We start from the raw sequence: 26,385 nt of genomic DNA on the forward strand, positions 1-26,385 counted from the left end.
TTCTCTGCTCCATATTCTTTGCTAATAAAAGTTTCACTAAAGATCACAAGATTGCATCTACCCAAGAGATAATGTGATTCTATGGTGCTCTCAATTGAACATAATAATATTATTATTATATAAATTTATATAATACTATTGTTATATAAATATAATAATTTTTAACACATGGTTTTTCAATACTTTTCACACACATCATCTGATTTGACCTTAAAACTATTCTGCACAGTTTTTAATCCCTATTTTATAGATACAGAAGTTGAGACTGAATGTGAATCTGACTTGTTCAAAATCAATGTGGTTAACGGGTCCACAAACTCAGAGTTTTTGCTCCCTATGCAAGGTTTTTTCATTTTTATAACTTGCTACGGTTCCACAGAAGACATACTTGCAATAAGCTTGTAATATAAATGGTAGAAGTAAACTCATAATAAAAAATAGAAATAAATACTGATTGCTCAGAAATCTTGTAGAGAATAATCTGACTGGAATTTGTCAGGTAGTTTGTACCAAGTACAAGTCTAGGCATGGACTATGTAGTATGTAGGCTTGCTTGCGCTGAGAAGTCAAGACAGGTGTATCAGATTTGCTTAGTGCTGACCTCTCCTGGGCCTTCAATTCTTCGCTGCTGATGTTAAGCTCACTGATTCCATGGTGGCTTTTTTGCTTCTGCTACCTGGGGATAAGTATGCACAGCTCAAGTCTTGGGCTCCTCCTGTCACTTGGAGTCCAGTGGTATACCAAATCCTACATTCCAGGATTTGGCTGTCACAGTGCTGGGAATTATCTCTCATGGGGAAACTTGGGACCCATTAGATGGAAAAAAACTAAGCAAATAAAAATCCTCTTCTTTTTTCCCCTCTAGTTTGGAGCACAGTTTCTGATACAGTCTTTCCAGAAACTGTAAGGCCTTAGTTCTGTGGCCTGTGATAAGTAATCACTATGTGGTAACACATTATCTTACATTATTTTCCATTTTTCCAGGTCCCACCTTTGATTCACTCCCTCCAAAATAAACTTTGGCACTTAGTACTTGCTTAAGTTCTAAGACAATAGGAATGAAGAAATTGGGGAAATCTTCGTTGAAATCAACCACTTAAATCTTAAAAGAGGAAGATACAAACTAGAGAAATAAGTGATAGGGATGGAAGTAGTCTGTTAATGTAAGCAAAATGACTGGTGAAAAGGTCATTAAGTTAGGTATCTTAAACAAATTAAAAGTTAAGGATGGGTCATGATAAGCATAAAGATATTAGGGAAATCCCTTCAAAGGTGGCCTTCCCCCAGTATTCAAAATAAATATTTTTACAATTCAAGAGAAAGAATCCTCCACATCTAACAAATGAGGATTTCTCCTCTTAGGAATGTGGAAAGGCATGCACAAGCGCTTGTGCATGTGCATACACACACACATACACACACACTACTCACTCCCACTCTGAATAATAAGAAAAAGTTTGAGAATCTCCAGCATTATAATTTTTTCATGAGCTAGAATGAAGGGTTATGGAAAATAATATTCCCACAAGACAGCTACTAGGAGAAACAGAGGGACAGTGTGGATCAGAGGAGGGAGGGAAATTAGCCAAACATTAAACCTCTCCCAGTTGTATATCCTTGGTAACAATGGGCTCTGAAGGAAGGGGCCTTTAGTGAATGCTGGGCTCTGGACTTTGACATTCCTCCATTGCAAATTAGTCCTAAAAGAGGCACAGTAAGTATCAAAATTTTGGGAAACAATGAATCCCAGAGAAAGAAAAGCAATACATGAGATTTGAGTATTCATCCCTCAGGATCTGGGTTCCTATCTCTCCAGGTAACAATGAGTTTCAACCTTTTTACAACTGCCTCCCTGGATTAAAGTTTTAACCTGCACAACCAGCCCTTTGACTGTCTCATCAGCATGTCCAGAGTTTCCTATGATTAAACCACCCTCATTGTACCTTATAAAACTAAAATCCCCTCTGTAACTGCAGGCCATTTTTGCATCCAGAAAATGCGCCCCTAGGTGCCCAAGTCTGCAAATGAATAAACAGATTCACTGAATCTGTTGAGGTCTGCATCCATCATTTTGTGCTTACACAGAAAACTGAGATTGCCATAGGACCAAGTGAATTAAAAAGAAACAAGCTATCAAGCCATGAAAAGGAAACTAAAGTGCATATTACTAAGAGAAAGAAACCAATCTAAAAAGGCTATAGACAGTATAATTCCAACCATAAGACATTCTGAAAAAGGCAAAACTATGGAGGCAGTAGAAAAGTGTTTGACAGGAGATGGTATGGATGAGGGATAAATAGGCTATGCACAGAAAATTTACAGGACAGTGAAAATATTTTGGATGATACTACAATGGTAGATTATGTCATTGTATATTCATCTAAACCCAGAGAATATACAAAACCAAGGTGAAATCTAATGTAAATTGGGGGAATCACTGTGAAAAACACGTGAGGATCTTCTCTTGGCAAGTAGCCAGGGAGAATTTAAGTTTAACCTTGGGAACTAACCCTGGCTCCCCCATGCAATAGATTGCCCAAGGTACATGACCTTTATCTTCACTCTGCTAGGAAGATCTCTCATGACCACTCCAGAGATGGGCATAACCTGTAGGGAACTGGGATGCCTACCTTTAATATTTTTTGGAGAAGAACATTTTATGGAAGGCCTATGATGTCTCCCAGTATAAATAAAGCAGGTGCAGACTCCATTTTGCCAGAGTATAGAAGCTTGATCAGTATGATTGGCTTGCCAGTCCCACCCCTGCTTTTTCAAATTCTTTTCTGTGCCTTGTTTTTTTTTCTGTTTTTTTTTTTTGTTTGTTTGTTTTGGTCGTTCTATTTTTTCCCAGCTTTTATTTCTCAACCAGCCCATTCCACCAAGGGGAACCCCCCAGTTCTACCACCTGTGTGGGACGAGGATGAGAGTAAATCATGGATTTGGGGTGATTATGATGTGCCAATGTAGTTTTATCAATTGCAATAACTGTATAATTGGGGGACATTGACCATGGGAGAGGTTATACATGTGTGAGGACTGGAGGCATATGGGAAATCTTTGTATTTTTCCAACAATTTTGCTGTGAACCTAAAACTGCTCTAAAAAAAAACAAAATAAACATCTTTTAAAAAGTGCTCTTAATTCCTAACTATGCTAAAAATATGATTTTTAAAAACAATTAGGTATAGGCATCCCCCTTTAAATCTTATTTGGGGCTTACACAGAGAACTTACAAACACTGAATACAAATAAAATACACATAGATGCACACATACAACCTCTCTTAGAACATCACAGGCATGTATCAAGTTATGGTCCAAAATGTTGTTCCATAAATCAGTTGTTAAAAATTCATAAGGCATTTTCCCTTAGAAATAATGTTGTGTAAACATGGCATTGTGGTTCACAAATTCATAAGAGCCAATTTAACCCATATTATAAATGAACAACTCTCTAGAATGCAAGCCTCTGAAGTTCCTGCTACACCCTAGAATGGAAAACAGAGCCCAATGTGTATTAAAGGCCTGATCACTATGTTGAATGAAGGATAGTGAATGAATAGTACAAAACACTGGATGAGCACTACCTCTGTGCCAATCACTGTTCTAAAGACTTTTATGGGTTATTTTAGGTAATTATCACAACCCTACAAGGTAACATTTCACAGGAATAAAAAGTGAGGAAATTGAGTTTAAGGTGAAGAAATTTGCTCATGATCACATGGCTAGAAAGTAGTAAACAGAGGAAAATCCAGAGACTCTAGTTCTAGGGTGCATGCTCTTAATGATGACACATACTGTCTCTCTACTTTACATCTGAGGTCTTAAAAGTAGAGGACTCAAGGGGCTGGAGTTGTAGCTCAGTGGTAGAGTGTTTACCCCATATGAGTGAGGCCCTGGGTTTGATCTTCAGCTCCACATTAAAAAAATAAATAAATAAGCAAAAATAAAGATATTTTTAAAAAAGTAGAGGACTCAAACCTGAAGATAGCTTGAAGAACGTAAGTTCTATAGGAAAGGGATGTTTGCTTGATCATGGATATATCACAGGCACACGAGTGGCATATAATAATGCCATAGTCTGGATCTTGAAAGTCCTCCAAAGGCCCATGTGTTAAAGGCTCGGACCCCAGGATAACACTGCTGGGAGGTGGTGGAACCTTTAGGAAGTACAGCCTATTGGGAGGTTATTGGGGGTTTACCTGTGAAGGGCACTGTGAAATCCTGAGCAATGGGTCCGATTAATTATGGACTGGAACCTCCAAAAATGTGAGCCAAAATAAACCTTTTCTCTTTATAAGTTAATTATTTCAGGTATTTCATTATAGTGGCAGAGAGCAAATAACACAAATAAGTGCTCAGTAAATATTTGATAAAAAGTAAAAGGCAGTCTTCCCCCCATCCCCGCCCAGGACTGGCCTATCATGGGCAAAAGTATAAATTACAAAAATATGGCTTTGACATTTTCCTAAGTTTCTCTTATTGGGTCAGTTTTTCACTTAATATTTTCTCAGGTGATCATTTATTATAGCATCTGCCTGTTCCATCTATAGTAACTGCACAGGCTGTTTTGAATAACTTATTCTCTACTCTCAGACCAAAATTCTAGCTCCCAAAGGGTAGAAACCTTCTGTGTTATTTGGAGGGCAGCAATCTGACTTCAGGTCTTCCCAATAAAATAAAATGTGGCTTTAAGTACTCTTAGGGATTGATTTATCAGTAATGCATAAAACAATGAACTTTAAAGGGATTGCTTATTAACCCCAACTGGTTTATTACATTGGTATAATTTGGGTGAATAGGTAAAAGTTTGCTAAACTGTTCATGGTTATCATATCTTCTTCCTTTCTTCTATATAATATTCTCAGGTGGTTTGGTGTTAGATCCCACAGGTGATGCAGCCTACATAATCCACACATTTCCAAGGTCAGTGAAACAAACTCTAATGATAAAGAATATGTCCAAAATAATCAAATTGTAAGAAGCTCCTTTTCTAGCTATCTATGAATCACTTGCCATTTTGTTAATAAAAATAACATGATTTTATATTGTAAATAATGGCACATAAATCTAAAATAACCCCTGAATTTTGTTGATTTACTTTTAATAGTATGTCATCATTTATTAAACAACAACGAAACACACAGATTTGCAAACAGCACATCACCAAAGGAGTCCTTTTCTACAGAAAATCAGTGGTGATGTGGAAGATAGGAGGTGAGAATTATATATCCATCTGCTTTAGCAAAAGAGATACAGATTATTTACTTCTGAATTATAATTCATAGAGTACTTGAAATGGAGTTTGTGAGAAACCATTACAATGCTGCACTGGAGGGGGTTAACAAAACAACCCCCCAAACAAACTCAATTATTATGATGATGAAGCTAAATCAATAGCAATTTATAATTAAAAGCAAGAATAATAGCATTTGAAAACCAAAATTTGACCTCAGTACAACACTGATAACACAGTAACAAGTAAATGTCCTCCCTCCCAGATCACTGGAAGTCACACTATGAGAGTTTATACTACATCCCAGGAAGCTCTACAAGGCAAAGCAGCAGCCAGCAGAATAATATATTATCATTCTTAGTAAGTTGTTTTGATTCATAAAAACTAAATTTCATCATTTAATAATCGATTAATAGGCTTTTAAATTGTCCATAAGAATTGATGACAAGACCTATAATTTTGGATATGTCATCCAACTGTCACTACTCAGGGAGCTTGATAGCTCTTCTAAATGAGAAATATCCAACTCAAGAAAATTCCTCAAGGATGGGGGACGTTTTGAAACCACATCCAAATCTAATATCAGCAATGATTTTGGTTTATATAAATCAGAGAGAAAAAAAAAAAAAAAAACCAGGACAATCAACTCCTGCCCAAGGACAGTTGGTAATCCTCAAGGACATTCTTTCTCTTTGCCTCTGGGGTTTCTGGAGGCATGGGAACAGCCCAGAGTGACCTCCCAGGAGATGGCAGGTAGTGTTACAGCTACTCTGCACTACAAACTCATGATGCCTTGACCAGCTGCCCCTCAGGGGTACATGTGTTAAAGACTTGGTCCTCAGCTTGGCACCACTAGGAGGTGGTGGAACTTTAAAAGATGGGGCCTGGTGAGAGGTCTTTAGGTCACTGGACTGTGTCCATGAAGGGGAAAGCATATCCCCAGTCTCTTTCTCTTCCTCTCTGTTTTTCATTTTCCAGCCATCAGATGAACAGTTTTGCTCTGCCATGCATTTTCTCCCTAATGAGCCACCACAGGTCCAAAACAACAGGGTCAATCTATCATGGACAGAAGCCTCTTAAAACTATGAGCCAAAATAAACCTTTTCTCTTTGTGAGCCAATTAACAGAAGTATGTGTTATAGCGAAACACATACTTCTGTTAGAAAGTTAACACACCAGCCCAGATAGAGAGGACATCTGTAACCATGGTAGTGAGGCAGAGTAGAGTCTTTTCATCTTTGAATCCTCTGGCCAAACAGGCACCAAACAGATGCCTAGTAAACACAGAATATGCTACCTCTGGTATCTACTTATAGTATAAACTCATATTCTCCTTTTTGCCTGCTGCAGTGTAAGAGATGCTCCTCTCCTATTCCAAGATTAATCCCTGGCTCAATGCTTGGTGTCCCAACCCATCTCTGTTTTCAGTAATCTTGTATCATTGCCTTTCTCTACCAGCATCTCCAAATTCTTATTAATTCTAGAACCCCTTTCATAGAAACAATTCTATGAACTCCCTTAGAAATTTATTAAATCACTTCATTATTATACATGATAAAGAGGAAAATTTAGTAAAATAATTTTACTTAAAATAAGGATAAATGTAAAGATTATAATTTGATATTTATTTTGAAAGTAACTTTCCTATTTAGTAAATAATGCCACAATTTCATTTCATAAATTAAGTCCTTTCTGTGTTAATAGTGTTAAGAAAAACGTATAACTGATCAATAGCATAAATATTTTATCATTCAAAAGTAGATTTCAAATTAAACCCATATTATAGAATTAAAACAAAAATAGCTCTGTTATGCTTTTATAATTTTTTTGTTTTTTGAATGTTTAATTGTGGCTTTCTCTTTTTGTTATTAAATTATAAAATATAGATTAAGGTGTCAGTTTTCTATTTTCAAGCATTATTTTTGAAATTAAAAATATTAATCTTAGTCTTAAAGTCTTAATTTCAAAATTAAAATGTCAAATTATAAAAAAGTCAATATGTATTTTGTATTTTAATACTGGCTCTTGCAGAATAAATTATTGGGGCTGGGATTGTAGTTCAGTGGTAGAGCGTTTGCCTAGCATGTGTGAGGCACTTGGTTTGATTCTTAGCACCACATATAAATAAATAAAAGGTCCACAGGTAATTAAAAAAATTTAAAAAGATAAATTATTCTTTAAAAAATAAAATGTGTGGATTTGGTATAAAGATCATCCTGAGGCTTGTTTACAGGAGAATATTCAAATTTAAATTCATTATGAGTTTGTTACATTGCAATCAGAAGCTTTTAGACTCTAGACAATGATTTATATACACATATCATTTAAAGAATACATTACTACATAAAAGGAAAAGAACAATGCAGAACTATATAACTGACACAACACATAGGATTGCTGGGGGTTGGTAACACAGTACAGAGCAGATGAGATCACACTAGTGTTCAATGGAATGTTGAACTTGGAGGCCTTGTTTACTCTAATAGACTGAGGGGCTCTCACAGGGTTCTATTTTCCAGGGAGAAATATGTGAATCAATAATTATTTTAAAATAGAAATGGGAGAGGGAGCCATCTTTATCATGACTTCCCTAGGTTGCCTATGTGGACACAAGAGGTTCCTTATCATTAATCTTGATCTTTACATCTTTAGTGATCTTTACAGTCAGAATTTAATGCGTTTACATTTATTCCAACTTAAAATCAAAAAAATTCCCTGCCTTAAAATGGTCCTTCCAAAATATGCCTCCACCAAAAGTTGGTCCCTCTGTTTCTCTTGCTTTCTGTCTTCTTTTGCAGCCAAACCTCATAAAAAAGTGGTTTAAATTTGCTATTTCAGATATTCAACTCTAATTTTTCAACTCCTGTAATCTGGTTTCAAATCCACCTACTCTTCAACTAAAATTGTTTTTGTTAACGTAACCCATGATGTGCTTGTAAATCAAAGGCCAGTAGATACTTTTCAGTCTTATTTAACTTAACTCAGGAGCATCTGATTGATCACTTCCTTTTCCCTAGGCATTTCCATCCTTTCATATGTGTGACAACAAGTTTTTAATTTTCTTCAGGTTGCTTTGTCTCAATCTCTTCTTTCAATGTTTACCTTACCTTTAAAAGTGTTGGTGTTTCTTGGGATCCATAAATCCTTCTTTCTTCCTATTATGCTTATTTCTGGTGACCTTATTTATTCCCAAAGTTTGGAATATCCTTCAGAGACCAAAGGAGATTTCTATCACCAGCCCAGACCTACATCCTTAGTTTTCCCCTTTAAGTCCACCTGCTTATTCAACATATCCATTTGAACAATGCATTTGAACATTAAATTCAACATGGTGAAAACTTAACACTTGGTCTTATTCCAAACCCAGGAAATCTCTTTTTTTATTATTTTTTAAATTTTTTTTATTTTTAAATATTTATTTTTAGTATTTGGCGGACACAACATCTTTGTTTGTATGTGGTGCTGAGGATTGAACCTGGGCTGCATGTATGCCAGGCAAGTGCGCTACCACTTGAGCCACATCTCCAGCCCTGCCCCAGGCAATCTCAACCACAAACCTACTTCTTTGAAGTGTTCTTTAGTTCTCAATAAGTAACATCACTAGACACTCCTTGCTCATGCTAGGTTCTTGACATGCTCTCCTTCTCTATCCACAACCAAGAGCCAATTAATTAAGTCCTGTGGATTCTATCTCCTATGTAATTTCCCAATCTGTTTGCTTCTCTTCATCCCCATTATTATCAAGCCCAAGCCACCACCACCACCATCATCACTTGACAACTCTAATAGCTCCCTAATTGAACTTAGATATATCACTATGGTTCTACTCTAATCCATTATCTGTTCTGGGTTATTATTAAAATGCAAATCTGATTCCATCATTCACCTCTATTTTTAAAAAACATTTTTAAAAATTTCTTCCCATTAATAACAGGATAAAATAAAAAGTCTACAAAAAAATTTAAAGGCCATGCCTGAAGGTCTGGCCTTTGCCTATCTCTCCAACCTCATCACACGCCACTCTTTATTATGACCATTTATTAAGTGTTCTTGTACCACACAGCATATTGCTTTTTTATGAAATCATTGTTGTAATTAATTTGATATTCATGAAATTCTTCTGTCAATATTCACCTTCCCTGTAAAGATGTAAGCTCCACCAGAATGGAATTCATATCTACTTTGCTATTTTAGTATCAGCACGTGGTAGAGAACATAATATATAGTAGCAATCAATAAATATTTGTTGAAGGAATGAGTCATTAATTTGCTCTCTGACCTTTACTTGGCAAATTTATCTTTCTAAACCTTAGTTCTCCATCTGGAAATTGAGATGATAATAACAGGTTTACCTCAAGATACATAAGATAATATGCATGAGTACATTTTGTGAACTGTAAAGAAATATAGCAATTTTAAAAGAAATATTAGAAATATGCTTTAGTTGCCTCATAAAGGAGCAAAACTAAGGCCCATGGGCCCAAATGTCTGGCTTTTTCTGACTTGTTCTCTAGCTAAGAATGATCTTTACCTTTTAAAGGGTCTAAAAAATAAAACAAAACACAAAACAATATTACAGAAACCTTGTGTGACCTGCAAAGCCTAAAATAATTACTCTTTCTACCTTTATAGGAAGTTTGCTGACTCCTGGCCTAGAACAGGGGATAGCTAGGCTTAAGTGACTATTTTAACAAGTAAAAGAATGAATGATTATTTGCAGATATACCTGTACTTTAATATTTCAGTGATTAAAAGTGATACTATTTTCTGACTGCTTTTCATATATTCAATATAGCAATTAAAGCTATAAAATTATCCTACCCCTCCATGCTATGTTTACTTTAAATTAAAAAATAAAAGGGGTTTATGGAGGGGGTAGAATAATTTTTTCTAAATTATATCAACTATTTTTGAAAGACAGAAGGCATGGTATGGCTGGGGGGATGGGATAGGGATAGAGAGCTGGATACCAAGAAAATGATCTTTATTGGAAGGCTGACTAGTGTTGTTATTTGATTGTTGTATAAAAGTCCAAATCTGCAGAAACCAACTTATTATTGGCTGTGCAATATTCAGATTTTTATTCTTGAGAAATCATGTATCACACAGAAATTAGAAATGGTATCATAAAACACAATAAAGATCTGTGTTTGCTATCAAAAACAAAAGAAAGCAAACACAAAACTCCAATACTGTCCAAAAAAAAAAAAAAAGAAGTTTGGGGTCAAAAGATCAAGATCCAAGTTTGAAGTCTGTGACTTTAAGTATATCCATTAATCTGTTTGAGCTGTTTTTTTTTTTTCACTCAGAAAAAGAAGAAAATAATTGCTGATGACATTTACTGGTGGCTATTATGAGTCAGATGCTTTACTCAAATTTTTTACCAAAGTGGGCATTCTTAGCATCAATACAGAGTTGAAAACACAGACCCTCTGATAGATTGAGTGACTTGCCTAAAGTAACACCACTAGAAAGAAGTAAAGGGTTTAGAGTCAAATCCTGATTCTATAGTACTATGAACACCAACCTCTCATAAAATATTTAATGTCTTTAGGACTACTACATGCTTTATCTTATAAAAAGCATATAAAAATATTTAGAAGAAGTGTTTTGAATTTTCTCCATAATACAATATTACCAACTCAGGCTTTAAAGGCTATTTTCTCCACTATTCTATATTAAATCTAATTCTAGGTATATAGAGAATAGTCAGAAGGAAATGTTTCTTCTTCTCTATAAGAGCAACTTAAATCGAGGGAGCATAAATACACAGAAGTATTAGATTTTGAGTCATATTTCAAAATTCTCCTCTGTGTGAATCAAACACATCCAAAATATGGCACATCAGATACTATTAAACTTTTATTACCTCTGCTTCATTGTCTCATGTACTATCCCATGCTGGACACACTGTTCCTCCAATTCATTATTTCTTCTCTGTAACTTTTCTAGTTTGTCGTATGTATATTTTTTTTCTTGACTGAGTTGAGCTATTTCAGATCTAAAGAGGTAAAATCACAGAAATAATAAATGTTCTTAAAAAATAAAGCATATTTTTATTGTATAATCTTAACATTATCTTAAAATTCATACTTTAGCATAACTTTGTAATTAAAATTATTTGATGTAAAATAAAATACTTCAGAAATTTCAAAATGCTAGTGGGGGATATATGCGTTGTAAAGACTCAAGTCTCTACAGAAATAATATAACTTACTCCAATAAAATGGCTTCTCTAAGGAATAAGAAAAAGTGATAATAATCAACTCTCTTTATAAAAAGACTAGAATTTGGGGTTAGGGTTGTAACTCAGAGGTAGACCACTTGCCTGTGAGGCACTGGTTCTATCCTCAGCAACCACATAAAAATAAATAAAATAAAAGTATTGTGTCCATCTACAAATAAAAATATATTTTTAAAAAAGACTAGAATTCATCAAACAAATATTTCTTGAGTGCTTCCTGTAGCCCTGCTATCAAGCTGTTCCAGAAGTAATCCCATACCTCATTTCTATAAAAGTTTATTTTAGTTAACATAGCCAACTTAATGGTATACAGTTAAAAATCAACTAGTTCTGCAATGGCTAATTTTATGTATGAACTAGACTGTACCATAGTATTGAAATATATGGTCAAACAGTATTCTGGATATTTTTTGTGAAGGTATTTTGTGGATGAGATTCATTTAAATCAGTGGGCTTTGAATAAAGCAGATTATTCTCCATAATGTGGAAAGGACTCCTCCAAAGACTGACTTGTCAGGAGCAAGAGAATTCTGCCAGCAGATGGCATCTAGACGTGAACCACATCTCTTCCTGGGCTCCCCATCCTGCCTATCTATCCTGAAGATTGCAATCTTACCTAGCCTCCATTAACTATGGTAGCAACAAATTTCTTAAATCAATCAACCTTTTTTTTTTCCCTATCATTTAGATCGACTTAGAGTTAGATTGATCTGTTGATTGGTAGATCAACAGATATCATGTGGGTTCCTTTTTTCTAAAGAACCCTAATTAATACAAGTTCTAAGTGGCCTAATAATGAGAAACAGCAGTCTCCTGCCCGGAGACCTCTCAATCAAACTAAGCAGTGATGAATACTATTAGTTTTTGTAAAGCTCCTTTTTTTTTTCCTGGTGTTTATCTCTGTATTTGTAGGTGTGTTCATTCCATAACTCTTGTTTTATCAGTAAAGAAAAAATTCTAGTGACCTATGACAAATGAAGATGAGACTCTTTATATGCCTCCTTCCCCGCCTCTAATGCAATTACCAGTATTTCAGTAATAATATCAGTATTAACATTATAAAAACTACTTAAATATTGGTCTTTGCGTTCCAATATAGTATATTATGATGACATGTACACTTGTGTACAGTTGTTTTCTCCAAACCAGTGTACTTTTAGAAAAGGCTGATTGAGTGTCAAGCTATCTTTCCCCATAGGAGACTCCCAAACATTAATTAATATGTCATTCTTTTCACTATTGACATTTTATTTCTCAACAGAAGGAACTTCGAGTTTCTTGCTCTTGTGTGAAACCTTGACTTCTGTGGTTTGGGAACTGGGTGAAAATTGGGGTGAAGATTTTCTGTTTCAGAATGCATACCTTTTCTGAATCCCTCTATTCTAACTTCAGCGCCCTATTATAATCAGAGCTCTTGGGCTTATTCTCTTCAAAGAGGAAAACCCTAGTTTTCTGTGTGGAGGAGGGGCAGTCACCTGGCTGCACAGGGTGGAGGTGGAATTGTCAATTTTGGTTTCAGCCCCTATCTTCCAAGTTTTCCTGAAGTTGAGAGCAGATCACTTTATTTTGTACACAGGGATCCCCCTCTGTAAAGACTTAAGATTCACCCTTCTCCACTGCACTAAATCAGGTACAATAATCCCAATTTCCTTTCTGCTTTAAAGAATTTCATTGGGATCACAGATATATCATCCGTTGATAACTGATGTACTTCTGGAAATATGCTGTTTTTAGCATCTTAGATGATGATCTCAAGTCTCAAACTTTGAAGATCAAAAAGACATATATTCAAGGAAAATTATATCCCTGTCCTCATTTTATTAAATTTTAAGTCACTACCCACTGCCACCATCTTCTCACACCTGCTAGGTGGCACCTTATCAGTTAGAATTGGAACTTTAAAACAACAACAACAAAATATTTTACAATATAAAATATAAAGTTTTTACAAATAAAAATCATATATTTGAAAAATGTATGTTGGTGTGAGAATATTTATTGTAGCATTATTCCTAGAAAAAAGTCTTGCTCTACAACCCAATATCTGGAAACTTATCAATAATATTTGGAAATCTATCAATAGATTGATTATAGTACTTAAATAAGATGCTAACCTCACTCCAACAAAATTATAATTCAGGAAAGTACAAGGAATATGAAAAATATTTACAGAAGAAAAAACATAGTCAACAAATATTTATAAAATATTCACTTTTATTTTTACTCAAAGAAATTCATAATAAAACCAGATACTACTATAAAAAATTTATTATATGACTATACCAGATAGTGAAATTCATTCTTTACTTTAGTGATCTCAATTAATCTATAAGGTAATTGTTCATTTCCTTTTCTCCATGTGGTATATACAAAATTTAATGATTTGCCTAAGGTTACCCAAATGGCAAATAGCCAGACTCATATACAAATAATAGTATATCCAACTCTAAAGGGGTAGGTAGTTCTACCCACTGTGCTATATTGCCTCTCACTCTTTTTTTTTTCATCTCTCATTTTTTAATGTCACATACTCAGACGGGTTATATATATATGCTGAGGAGAATTTAGTGTAATATTTAAGCAAAGTAACACACATTGAAAGGATTCATAGTCTTTGGACTAGCAATCCCTTTTAAGCATCTCTACTGAGGGAATCATCAAAAATTCAGATTTATGTACAAAGTTATTGTCACATTATTATTCAGAATAGCTAAAAATTGGAAACATCTTAAATGTCTAATGAATTATTATGCATACAAACGATTCAATTAAAGTTTTGTTTCCAGAGTATTTACTGATGTAGAAAAATGTTCATTAATGAGATATTAAGTGAAAAGCAGATGCAAAATGTACATGTAGCATAATCTCAATCACAATATAAATGTGTATGCACATAACACATTTACATACACATGGAAAATGATTAAATGGAAATATGTCAAAAGGATATAAAGCATATAATAGTTATTTCTGGCTGTTAATGGCTCAGGAATTTTTTTTCCTTAATTTTTCTTTGTATTTTCCAAATTTCCTACACTGAAGGTGTGTTACATAATCACAAGAATAAAAATATTATTTGTAAAGCACATATTTCCATAACATACTTTGTTATGACAATTTTTTTTGCTTTGAATATTTCTTGTATTTTTTCTTTACTTACAATGGTAATTTCATAGCAATTTCCATTGTTCAATAAAAATTTGGTATATATGTATGTGCCTATCCTTTACCTATGTAGAGCTCATGATATTGCCATATAACTACTAAGTTGCAGAGTTCAAAGAGTAAACATACAAGTTTCTATTTTAATTTAGAGATACATTTGTGGTGTGATTATCCTAGTCTCATATAAAAGGATAATTGACTCCAGTTCATTTTCATAGAAAATTTAGGTAATTTTTGGCTTTATGGAAGCATAAACTTTCCCTTGCATTTTTACATACCATTTATATTATGTAAGTGCATTTGCATGAAATATAAGATATTTTACTACTATAATTTAGAATACAAGGATAATTGCTTTTAAAAGGAAAATATGACATCTTCATTTTTTATTTTCAGATTCTGGTTTGACTTTTGGTAATAATCAGCAGAAGGCCACTATCAGTCTCCTCCTGCAGAACATAATTTTTGTGGTATCCCAACCTAACATCATCTAAACACGCAAGAGGAAAAAAACAGTTCAACCCGGTGTGTGTTCTTTACTTCAATTAAACTCACACAGTTGGATACCTACTGTTGCCAAAACAGTAATATAATTTATACATTATAGTCCACACAGTAAAACTATACTAAAAGTCATTTAACAATATTTATAACATCATAAAATATAGTGTTAAAATATATGAACTGCAATATGTACCAAAATTATAAAATTTGTTTCTCATCATCAGTGATTAAAACCAGGATCATTGCTCTAGCCTCAATACTCACAACCCTGGTGACAGATTAGAATTCAAATCTTAATGATCAATTTACAATTAACAAGATAGAAGTGAAACAAATTAAACCAACCATTATATATAACAAGACCCCATGGACTCCCATTGTTCCTCTTAATTACAAAACGAAAATCACAAATACACAATGGGCAGTGTTAGACATCAATCCACAAGCTTAGCAACCCAGAAAGTGACAATGACGGAAAAGAAAGAAGAGAGGCAAAACCGCGTAGATGCTGGTTCTGTGCCCTCTTCAGTCCTTTTCAGCATGCAAGGGGAGAAAGGCTGAGCTCTAGCACACAGCTGACCTCCAGCATATATCATATGCACTTCAAGGCTGGCAGAGACTCACTCCCAGCCAGCGTCCACCTTTCTGAGCTCTTCCCTGGCCAGGTTTTAATCCGCAATGCAAATCGCACTGTTAACATTTTACTGCTTATTCATCTAAGCGCCTGGGGAGAAGGAACACTTCCTTCACTTGATAAAGAAAGATCACAGTTTTACCAAGATATTTAAATATCTCCCTTTACCTCCTTCAAAAACAACCCTATAACAGTAAGAAGCTCTCGGAGTACTGGGGAATACAGACGGAAGGGGTAGCTAAAGTTTATGTGAGCTTCAACTAAAATCAGCGAGAATGTCTGCCTGGTGCCAATTAAAAGCAAAATGGAATTAATCCTCTTGCCTGATGGTCAAAAACAAGCTATAAAAAATTTACAGAATCAGCATTTCATTTTTAGTTTTAAAATGGGATGTGCCATTCACAAACCCTGGGCTTGCAGACACCACTACGTGCACAGTGTGGAATACACACGGTGCAGAAAGTACCGTGTGTGCAAATCGCTATGGAGGCTTCCAGAGAACAGAAGTAATCCTCACTGTTATAATGCGACTTACTGTCTACTTGGGGGAGAAACCACAGACAACAGACACACACGAAGATACCATTTCAAAACATTTCCACAGAGCAGCCCAGCATGAGGCTAAGCAGAGAGTAAGAGTTTATGCGCACAAGGAGCCCAGGCTTTCAGCTTTTCTAGCGATTTTGCATGAACTCTTGTTAAAAGATGAGATTTGTGAGTAAAAAAGCTTATTTAAATGGTAGGAATCCATTTGTTTATGGCATTTTGAATAACATAAAACTCAAAAATATTGCTGTAAGGAAAGGAGAGTTAAAAATATGTGTTTTAAATTACTGATCAATACAAAATAAATACACTTACTTTCAGGAAAAAGTTTACTGTGGTACTCTGAGGAAAATTGGGATCAAAATTACCATATGGATTAGATATTTATTGTGGAGACTCAGACTCCACAATGACCAAACTTTAGAAACTCCAGGCTTTTTCTCATCTCAAAGTACAGGGAAATTATTTATCAAAGTTTGGAACAGGGTATGCAAAGCATACTCATTAAGGGCTTCTTCAGTTCTTATTACATTTATAATTTTTATTTAAAAAGAAATACTCTGAGCCTTCAAGTTCTGTAGATGGTTTTAAAGCAGAAGGTAACATCAAAATGGAACGTTAAATTTGGAAAGAATGAATTCTTGAAAATGTCATAGTAGGAATCCAGGGAGAAATGAGACTGGATTGATACAAACTTAAGAGCAAACAAACAAACAGACAAACCAAAAATCACAATTTATCCTACTTACTACTTTCTTGTGAAACACACAAAATGCACTTTTTGTAAATTTTGTGAGCACTTAAAATTTTAAAAATACTACATAGCAATTCACCAACTGTTTACTAACTTTCAGGCCTTATTTTTGAATTAACTTGTAAAGTTACAAACAGGTGACTATTTTAATCCAACAATTTTACCAAACCAGGTGCGAAAGCTTGACCTCTAACACAACCAGATCCACTTTTTACTAATGCTGCTTGACTCTTAAAAAGGGTTTCACTGTGATTCTGGCATTATATCTGTCAGAAAATGTACTCAGAACTTCCCTGGCAAGGGTAAGAGCTAGTGAAATGTTACCCAATTTACCAGTCAAGACCCTTAAAACAATGCCACCAGTGACACAATAGCAGCTAGTGTGTATTGCCACATGCCAAGCCTTCCTTATCTGCAGGTTCTGCATCCACAATTTCAACCAACCACAGACCAGAATGTTGGGTCTGTCCTAAAGACACAATTTCCTTGTCATTATTTTCTAGACAATACAGTGTAATAATTATTTACATAGCATTACATTTATATATTATGTATTAGGTATTGCAAGTATTATACAGATGAATCAAAGCATACTGAAGAGGGCCACATCTCTCTCTTTTATATTTTGAATCAGCTCTATAATATTTGCAATACCTCAGAGACTAGTATTTGCCTTCCATGTGTGAGGCTCTGGGTTTGATCCCCAGCAATGAAAAAACACATGTGTGTGTGTGTGTGTGTGTGTGTGATTTGCATGTTAACAGTGTGATTTGCATGTGTGTGTGTGTGTGTGTGTGTGTGTGTGTGTGTGTGTATGTATATGGGAGAATGCTATGTGGGTCGTATACAAATACTATGCCTTTTTATATAAGGGACTTGAGAATCTGCAGATATTGGTATCTAAAGGGGTCCTGGAACCAATCCCCCTTGGATACTGAGGGATGACAGTATATGCAAGTATGTTTGCTTTTCTATATATATTGTCTGAATTCCCACAACAATCCTGCAACATGATTTTGGAAATGTTTTTACAGATGGAGAAACTGAGCTTTGGGGAGATTTGGCAACATATTCAAGGTTGCACAGCTAAGTGACAAATTAAGACTCAAATCTAGTTCTTTCTGAATTCCAAATTGTTTTTTTTTGCACCCTGCTTGCCATCCACAAAAGAATAGGTACATATTGGAAATCATATCAGGGTATAGGCGGTAAAAACACACCTGTTTGTTTGTTTCATTCATTCATTCATTCATATGTTTTGGGTGCCACCTATGTGTCAGATACAGAGGAAAACACTTTAGGTCAGGAGCTGAAAGAAGAAAGAGGAGTGGAGAAGTGCCAAGGTTTAAATTCACTAGACTTGTAGAGGGTAAATTAATCTAGAGGAGGAAAAATAGGGTCCACAGGCACAGAGTACAGGTTAACCTTGGCTGGAAGGGTAGCAATTCTCCATGAAAATTTAAAGGTCATCTTTTCCTTCTAATCTTCCCCATCACCACTGTGGTCTAATTTTCTTTCTTTTTCTTTTTTTTAAAAATATATATACTTTTTTAGTTTTAGGTGGACACAATACATTTATTTTATTTTTATGCAGTGCTGAGGACCAAACCCAGTGCCTCACACATGCCAGGCGAGCACTCTATCACTGAGCTCCAGCCCCTTTCTTTTCTTTTTTTTTTTTTCCCTAAGAGATAGGGCCTTGCTATGTTGCCCAGGCTGGTCTCAAATTCCTGGGCTCAAGTAACTCTCTTGTCTTAGCCTCTGGAGTAGGTAGAACTATAGTGGAGAACCACCACATCCACTGAATCTGAGGTTTCTTAAGTACTAGATGTAAAATATTATAATTATTGTAATATAGACTTTAGAACCAGAAAGATCTAGGTTAGAATTTTATCTCTCCCATTTCCCAGTTACACAGTTTTGGTCTCCTTATCTATAAAAAAAGATAATAATTCCTATCTCAAGCTGTTGTGAGAATTAAATAATGTACATGAAGCACCTTTGTCTTTTTAATTTCCCTAATTATTTGACCTAAAGATAGGTTTTTTTGTGTGTGTTTGTGCAAAATTATAGTAATAGATTAAAATTTGTTAGCTGTATCAACATAAGATTTTTAAACTGCTTGGTTTATCTGCATTCTTTATTAGAATAATTACTATCTTAAGCTTTGTTTTCTGAAATTTCATACTAAACTTTAAAAAAGTCAGATAATAATATGTATACAAAATAATGGAAAACATTAAAGTGTTTATATGAACAATTAAGAAAAAACATACAAAAATATTTTCACAGAAAACTTATATCAACAGATAACTAATTTTAATATTAGATTATAATAGTAGAAATGCTGTTTTTCAAAGAAAAATCACAGTAATCAAACAAACAGTGCTCTGAAAATATTATACAACATTACCTACCTGCTTTTTTGAGAGATTTGTTCCAGTTTCTTGGCTAATGTACAGCATTCTTCCTTTAACTTTGTCAAAAATGTATTCTGGGAGGTCAGCAATGAATACTGTTCATTTTCTAGAAAATAACAATAAATCCCCAACAACATAAGATGTTTATAGTTGTAGCTCTGCAGGGCTTTCCATATGTAGAGTGGTAAAGTGCGTTAGCTCACTACATATTTCCTAGAAGTCACTAGAATACTTTCAATGTCCTAAATTAAAGGACCTGTCAACTGGTAAGACACTAAATCTTGTGAGACATTTATTTTCATAATAAAATTATACACCAGTAACATTTTTGATCATATCAGCTTAGAGTAACATTTCAGCATGTTCATAAATTGTCAAATACCTCAAGTGGAGTCATAGATGCTTATATCTTTGTAATATGCAAGATATTATATTTTTATTTTGACAATGCTACCATAAACAGTGTCAAAATTCTCACAACCAGATAATTCAAAACTAAAATCGAGGAATTCTCTTTTACACTGAAACTCGTGCTTTATGTTTCACATTTATGCACATAGTTTACTACTCACACCCTCCCCCTTGAATCTTGGATATACTTCTCCTAATTATGAAGATAAACTATGTGCTTTTCCTTAGAATGTTGATCTTATTGTCAACAGTATGTGCTTCCATGAAGATTTGGTCAAAGAAATTGAGTGTGCAAAATAAATGGAAGTGTTTTAAAGGTGGTTTTAACAGCTTAAAAACTCTTATCTAATGCTCATTTTCTGCCCAAGACTCTTTAATCACTAGGAGCCTGCTAGCAGTAGGGGCCAACAATAATTTATCCTATAATTTCCTCTGTGTTTTTAGTGACATTATTTACATGAATCTGGTGAATTTTCATTTCTTCCGGAAAAATGTGGTGAAAAGAAAATCTCTACTGAAAGTGCTGAAGAGAATTTTGTGAGTCAATATGACATTTACCTCTTTATAAGTAAATAAATTTAATAAGTTAATAAGTTTAATAAAGTTAATAAGTTTCATGATAGTGGTTTTCCACCTATGAGACAGGAAATAATTTTGTACTGTGTCATCAAATACATTATACATTAAATCCTGTGAAAATTACCTCTAAGTCTAAGTTGTGATAGCTCCTTTATTCCTTTTTAATTTTAGCTAATGATTGGCAAAAAGCATATAGCACACAAAGCAAAATAAATCAAGGCACTAAAATTAAGCAACATTTTTCTGGAAGAGACAGGATCAATTAAACTTTTGTTTTAATAGTACAATCAGCGTGGAGTATGTGGTGTGGAATTATAATGACTGACACTGTCTTGTTTTGACTAACACTGTCTGTGAACACACAACTCAAAAGTGAAAGGAACTACATAATGCTCCAACTGAACAAATCAAACTGCCTATTTTCAAAGTGCATTTTACTTTCAAATTAAAGGTAAAGAGTTACTGGCCAACTCAGTTTGCAGAATAGTGCCAATGTGATGAAAGATGGCAATTTTTAGCCAAGCTGCCAGCTGTGGTCAATGCCTTGTATTAGTGAATTTTAACAGCAGTTGTGAGAACTTGAAGAATGCAAAGGATTAAACATCACTCTAGATTGGATTGGGGGAGGTGGGGAAATCATACAAATGCTAAAAATGTTCGAAGCTGCAAAGATTAAATAAAGGAACATATCAATTTGGAGCCACTGAATTACATCCAGCTGCGACAGTGAATTAAGAACCGATTAATGGCTAAAGCTTTTCTCCAGTTTGGATGCTGAAGCAAACTCATTAGGCTTTTAGAGTAGCTATAATGTGTGTACTGTGGGAACTGTTCAATGCTATTCAGGAGACTCTAACTGTAAGCTCAGAGCATTTCCCGCAGAGCTTCTGATGCTATTTTCTTTATATAACATGTGTGCCTGAAAACCCAGCCAAAAACAAGCCCTTTGTTTTTCTACTTTGTTGTGGTCTCTCTCAGCTTTACGTTTCTTGAACACAGGTAAATAAACTCATAATCCAGATGGTGCAACAGATGTGAGAGCAGCACTCTGAAATCAACAGACAGTGGGCAATACTTTCCATTTTCTCTTTTAAACGCTAACTAATATGTAATTCGGAATCTCCGGTGTAGTTAGCATCTGCTCCCTTCGGCCAGCCAAAGGTTACAGGTGTTCCTGATGTCATTTCACAGTAAGGCGTGGGCCTGGCTTGTGAGCGAGTGCCCAGGCTCTAATCTTTCCTTACCACCTACCAGTTTTGTCATGCTGGGCCTCCATTTGCTGTATCTTCTGTGTCAGCTCCTGCTCTCTTTGCTGGGCCTGAAGGGCTTGGGCCTTTGCTTCGTTGCTGAAGCTTTGCTGAATGCTATCTTTTTCCAGTCTGCAAAACAGAAAGGAGACATACAGAAATGTAATTTGCAGATCAACAGACCTCCATCACTCCCCTGTGGACCATAGAGAGCCCATAGGTAGTAAGTAAATTGTGAAGCATAAGAGGACAACAATCTTTCCACAGAACCCCCACCTTAGAAGGGGGGACAATTCAAAAGGACCTATCATACAATATGAATACACATCATAACTCCATTTACACAAAAGGACACAGTTCTAAAAATTAAAATAAAATGATAAATGAATAAAGATATTGTAAAACTGTAACTTTAAAGTACACATACCTTTTTTCCCCCCTCTTTTGTAACATTCTCACTTGTACTGTCAATTAATCTTTCATCCTCTGAATGGTCAGTATTTCCTGAAGATCTTAGAATTCTAGCAACAGTAATGACTTAATTTTGAGTTTGAGAAAAACTTAAAAATTTGTTTTTCTTTTTTTCTTTTTTTGTTGTATCACTGTGGGTTGAATCCAGGGGTGCTTTACCAATGATGTACATTCCAGTATTTTTTATTTATTTTGAGACAGAGTCTCTCACCAAGTTGCCCAGGCTGGCCTTGGACTTGTAATCTTCCTGCCTTAGCCTCCCAAATTGCTGGGATTACAGGCGAATGCCACCATGCTTGACAATCAAAATCTTAATTCTTAAAATTAAGCTTTGTAGGCCACTTCTGGTTTTCCTCCAAAACTTAAAATGGAATCTCAAATATAATACAGGAGGCTATCTAGAGGCCAGTAAATGATTCTATAGCACTGCATGCATGTTTTCGTTAAATATTTTCACACATCAGGCCGTATAATGTGAATATAAATATGAATATGAAAATGAATAACTTTCCTCAGCACTTCATAATAAAATTTATTTTGGGTCACACTGAAAGAAACTGCAGGATGAAAAGCTTCTATAGTCAAAGATAATATCCCATCCCACTGTGATAGGATATTGACCTATCCTACTAGGTCAACATCCAATCACACTGGCTCTTAAATAAAGAAACTTCTTGAACGATTAGAACCTAAGCAATTCAAAGAACCTTATTACTACAACATTGCAGATGAAGACACTGTGCATATGTACCATGCACGTGTGTACACACACACACACACACACACACACACACACACACATACACACACACACACACACACTACATTGGTTCTTCAAACTCTAAATATGAGTGTTATGAGGGTTTCCTTCTATTAAGTGACTTAGTTATTTCTATCTTCTGATCTCCTTGTGGGCATTTCTCATCCATGCTGCTTTAGTTTACTAATTGAGATATTTACTGACTAGCCTTTGCCAAACTAAAAATAAACAATTCCATAAAGCTATCACTACCAGTCTATGTACCGCTGTGGAACTTCAATTCACTGGCTTCTAATTATAAAGCAACATAAGGAAAGCCTGTATTGAAATTGGTCAATGCATGTGGTAATGTTGTAGTGTAAAATTCCAGAATGAAAATACACCCACACCTCACTCAAATGGAATCATCAGGGGTCCATGCTAAATGTGAAATAAGGTCCCGTCTGGTACTTCTAACAACAACACCCCCCTGGATGTGGTCCAAGGTCTTGTCTCACACTCAGTTCCAAAGTAGTACATTGCAACAAATGGATAGTCAGACGAGGCTACTTTTTGCCTTCCCATCACACCACGCATTTTCTGGCTATGGATCATTGCAAATGTTTCTTTCTCTTCCTGGATTGCCCCCGGCCCACCCATCCAATTCCCCTGTATCATTCATACTATTCCTTTAGGGCCTACTTCAAAATTCTTCCCTCCTCTTCCCCCTCTCTCTCCTAAGTAAACTTTTCTTCCCTTATGACCTCAATATATGTTGTATACACCTGGCGCCCTTCACATTTTAATTACTGGTTTACATGTCTGTCTCCTTTTGTCATGCTCTACTCTGAGTCCAGCTCAGTGTTTGGCACATAGGAAGTGGGCAGTGAATGTTTAAAATGTGAATGTTTTTACACCCTTGACATGGGGATAGAAGAAGAATGCAGGGCTGGGGATGTGGCTCAAGTGGTAGCGCGCTCGCCTGATATGCGTGCGGCCCGGGTTCGATCCTCAGCACCACATACCAACAAAGATGTTGTGTCCGCCGAGAACTAAACAATAAAACATTAAAAATTCTCTCTCTCTCCTCTCTCACTCTCTCTAAAAAAAAAAAAAAAAAAAAAAAAAAAGCCTGCATAATAAAAACTGCACAGGTATCCTTTAAAAAAAAAAAAGAATGCAGTCTTTAAATGAAACTGGAGAATATAAGTCTCAGATGAGGAGACAAACATTTTTCAGAGATGTTAGAAAAGAATGATTAGATGAGAATGGCTTTGCCAAGTAGAGATGGTCCTGCTAAAGGAATCGGTTTAAGAGGTACTATGGTCTCTTGGATCATGTTCAAGTCAGACTTGAGGATCTTAGTTCCCTAATAACTGGGTGACCATAAAATGTACTGTCCAAAACCAATATGCATTTAAGAGTGAAAAGGAATATTATTAATTAGCATATCAACTTAATAGTCATATCTGAGAATACCCATTGCAAACTGGGACTTACAGTTCCTCAACATACAGGGATTGCGAAATCTAACCATCAAGTTTTAGAATGAGAAGCTGCCTAATCACTAGAAAAAAGAACTGTCACAACTGTAGTTCTCTTTATAAAATAAAACAATGTAAAAGGCCCCTCTACCAACAAATGTTGTTACACCTTGTGTTTCTTGAATCCTTCCCCAATTTTCACACTACTTGATATACTACGCATGTTATTTATCATGAGATACAACCGTGATATATTTCTAATATCCTACCTCCATCCACCTACCCCTTCCCTCCTATATTGCTCCCTCTCCTTGCAGGTTCTTTCTGGCTTGGTAAGCTTTAAATGAAACCTCTGAACATTAGAAATAAAAGGAATTTCAAATTTGTTTCATCAAATACTCTCACTTTATAGCTCAAAAACAACTACCACTGTGAGGACCACAAAGAATTTAAAATGCACTCAGAGTTTACACAGTGAATGCAAAGGTAGAATTTAAAATATTTTTATTCAGGAAAACTTATTTTATAATACTCTAGAGATAATGAAATAATGGATTAAAAGAATTAATATAAATCACTTAGGTATCTGAGGAAAGGACTACAGAAGAATTCAAATCAATCCATTAAATACTTATCATGACTATTATGTGAAACACACTCTGCAGGACATTGGGTCAAATAGAGATAAATAAGACCTAGTTCTTGTCCCTATTAGGGAGTTCAAAATGGAGATTTGTACACACACACACACACACACACAGAGAGAGAGAGAGAGAGAGAGAGAGAGAGAGAGAGAGAGAGAGAGAGAGGGAGAGAGAGATATTAAATAGCAGATGGTAAAATGTTTACCAAGAAAAGTAGTACAAGAGGAAAAAAACTATGAAAGGATAGAAAAATGAGAGATCAATTCTACCTGGGCATGGGAACCTTGGGAAGGATAGCTAAGCCAGTTACCCCCAACTGGTTTTCTGTCAGTTCTGACTCAAAACATTGATGATTTATTTTTGTGGTACTGGGGAAAGAACCCAGGGTTACTCTACTACTGAGGGACATCCTCAACCCTTTTTATTTTTGATTTTGAGCCAGAGCCTTGCTAAATTGCATAGGCTGGCCTCAAAATTGGGATTGTTCTGCCTCAGCCTCCTCGGTAGCTGGGATTACAGGTGTGCACCACCATGTATTGCTGATAACCTCTTTTAACCAAACTTGTGGTTATCCAACCTCTTTTAACCAAACTTGTGGTTATCCAACCTCCTTTAACCAAACTTGTGGTTATCCAACCTCTTTTAACCAAACTTGTGGTTATCCAACCTCTTTTAACCAAACTTGTGGTTATCCATATTTGCCAATCAAAACAAAAGTGATGGCAGTAAAGAAGACTTTCTTGGTATTTATTACAATTACTTTTCTTGGTAAACATTTTACCATCTGCTGAAAGGATTTTTTCATAATGTCTGAAAAGTAGAAACAATCTAAATGTCTATCACTTGCTAAATGGATAAGCAGACTGTAGTACAGACTTACAAGAGCATGCTAGGAATACCAGCAATAAAAGGAACAAGCTACTCTTACATACAATACTGAAATGAGCCTCAAAAGCAGTATGCTTAAAGGAGCCACGCCCCAAGGACTCAAATCATATTTTATGATTTAATTTGCATAAATACTTTAGAAAAGTACTGGAGTGACAGAAAGAAGATCAGTGTTGCCAGGTCCTGGAGGAAGGGGAGGAACACAAGGACACTTTTTGAATTAATAGATATGTTCTGTATCATTATGATGGTTCCATGACTGTATCACTTGTCAAAACACATGTAACTGCACACTTAAAATTTGTGACTTCTAATGTATTTAAATTTACCTCCATAAAACTGATTTTTAAAAGGAGCAAATGTTCTAGCATAGAAACATCTATCTTTATTCTTCAAGTTATTCATATTACCTGTAGTCCA

At 35.2% G+C, this 26,385-nt stretch overlaps 1 protein-coding gene across 18 annotated transcripts in view; it reads right to left on the reverse strand.

Moving 5' to 3' along the window:
• Positions 1-26,385, reverse strand: part of Sdccag8 (SHH signaling and ciliogenesis regulator SDCCAG8) — a 232,880-nt gene that overhangs the window by 59,072 nt on the left and 147,423 nt on the right. For 16 of the 18 annotated variants that reach the window (XM_040277165.2, XM_021727202.3, XM_040277160.2 and 13 more), the window contains 3 exons: positions 21,744-21,871; positions 19,500-19,608; positions 11,105-11,236 (listed from right to left, as the gene is read on the reverse strand). In XM_040277165.2, the coding sequence (XP_040133099.1) occupies positions 11,105-11,236; positions 19,500-19,608; positions 21,744-21,871 (369 nt within the window). Of the gene's footprint in view, positions 1-8,329; positions 8,442-11,104; positions 11,237-19,499; positions 19,609-21,743; positions 21,872-26,385 lie in introns of those variants that run through there. The other 2 variants (XM_040277164.2, XM_078022972.1) reach the window with 2 other exon arrangements.

This window comes from Ictidomys tridecemlineatus, chromosome 10, assembly GCF_052094955.1.
Source record: "Ictidomys tridecemlineatus isolate mIctTri1 chromosome 10, mIctTri1.hap1, whole genome shotgun sequence".
Taxonomy (NCBI): Eukaryota; Metazoa; Chordata; class Mammalia; order Rodentia; family Sciuridae; genus Ictidomys; species Ictidomys tridecemlineatus.